Source organism: Penaeus monodon, chromosome 23 (assembly GCF_015228065.2).
Source record: "Penaeus monodon isolate SGIC_2016 chromosome 23, NSTDA_Pmon_1, whole genome shotgun sequence".
Taxonomy (NCBI): Eukaryota; Metazoa; Arthropoda; class Malacostraca; order Decapoda; family Penaeidae; genus Penaeus; species Penaeus monodon.
The window spans coordinates 8209536-8209779 of record NC_051408.1 but is presented as its reverse complement, the minus strand read 5'-3'; the positions used below and the strand labels follow the sequence as shown (position 1 = coordinate 8209779).

At 43.4% G+C, this 244-nt stretch overlaps 1 protein-coding gene across 1 annotated transcript in view; it reads left to right on the top strand.

The window, feature by feature from the left end:
* LOC119587777 (progranulin-like) overlaps positions 1-244 on the top strand; it is an 11704-nt gene that overhangs the window by 6095 nt on the left and 5365 nt on the right. Inside the window, 1 exon segment of the mRNA XM_037936468.1 lies at positions 115-223. Coding sequence (XP_037792396.1) covers positions 115-223 — 109 coding nt within the window.

Sequence of the window (244 nt, the reverse complement as noted above, 5' to 3'; positions counted from 1 at the left end):
TCCTGTAGCCTCCACAAGCATGGTTAACATGATATTTGTGCACATTTAAACATCCATGATTTCAACAAGAGAGAAAGCTTCAGAATTGTAATTGTATTGTGATTCTCCTTGCAGCATAAAACCCACAAGTTCACCCTGGACCCTTACCCTCTCCCTGTTAAGAAGGCAACTGAGAAACCAAGAGCAGGACTTGTATCACGGCCTCTTCGCAGTGGAATCTCAGGTTAGGATAAGCTCCTATGCT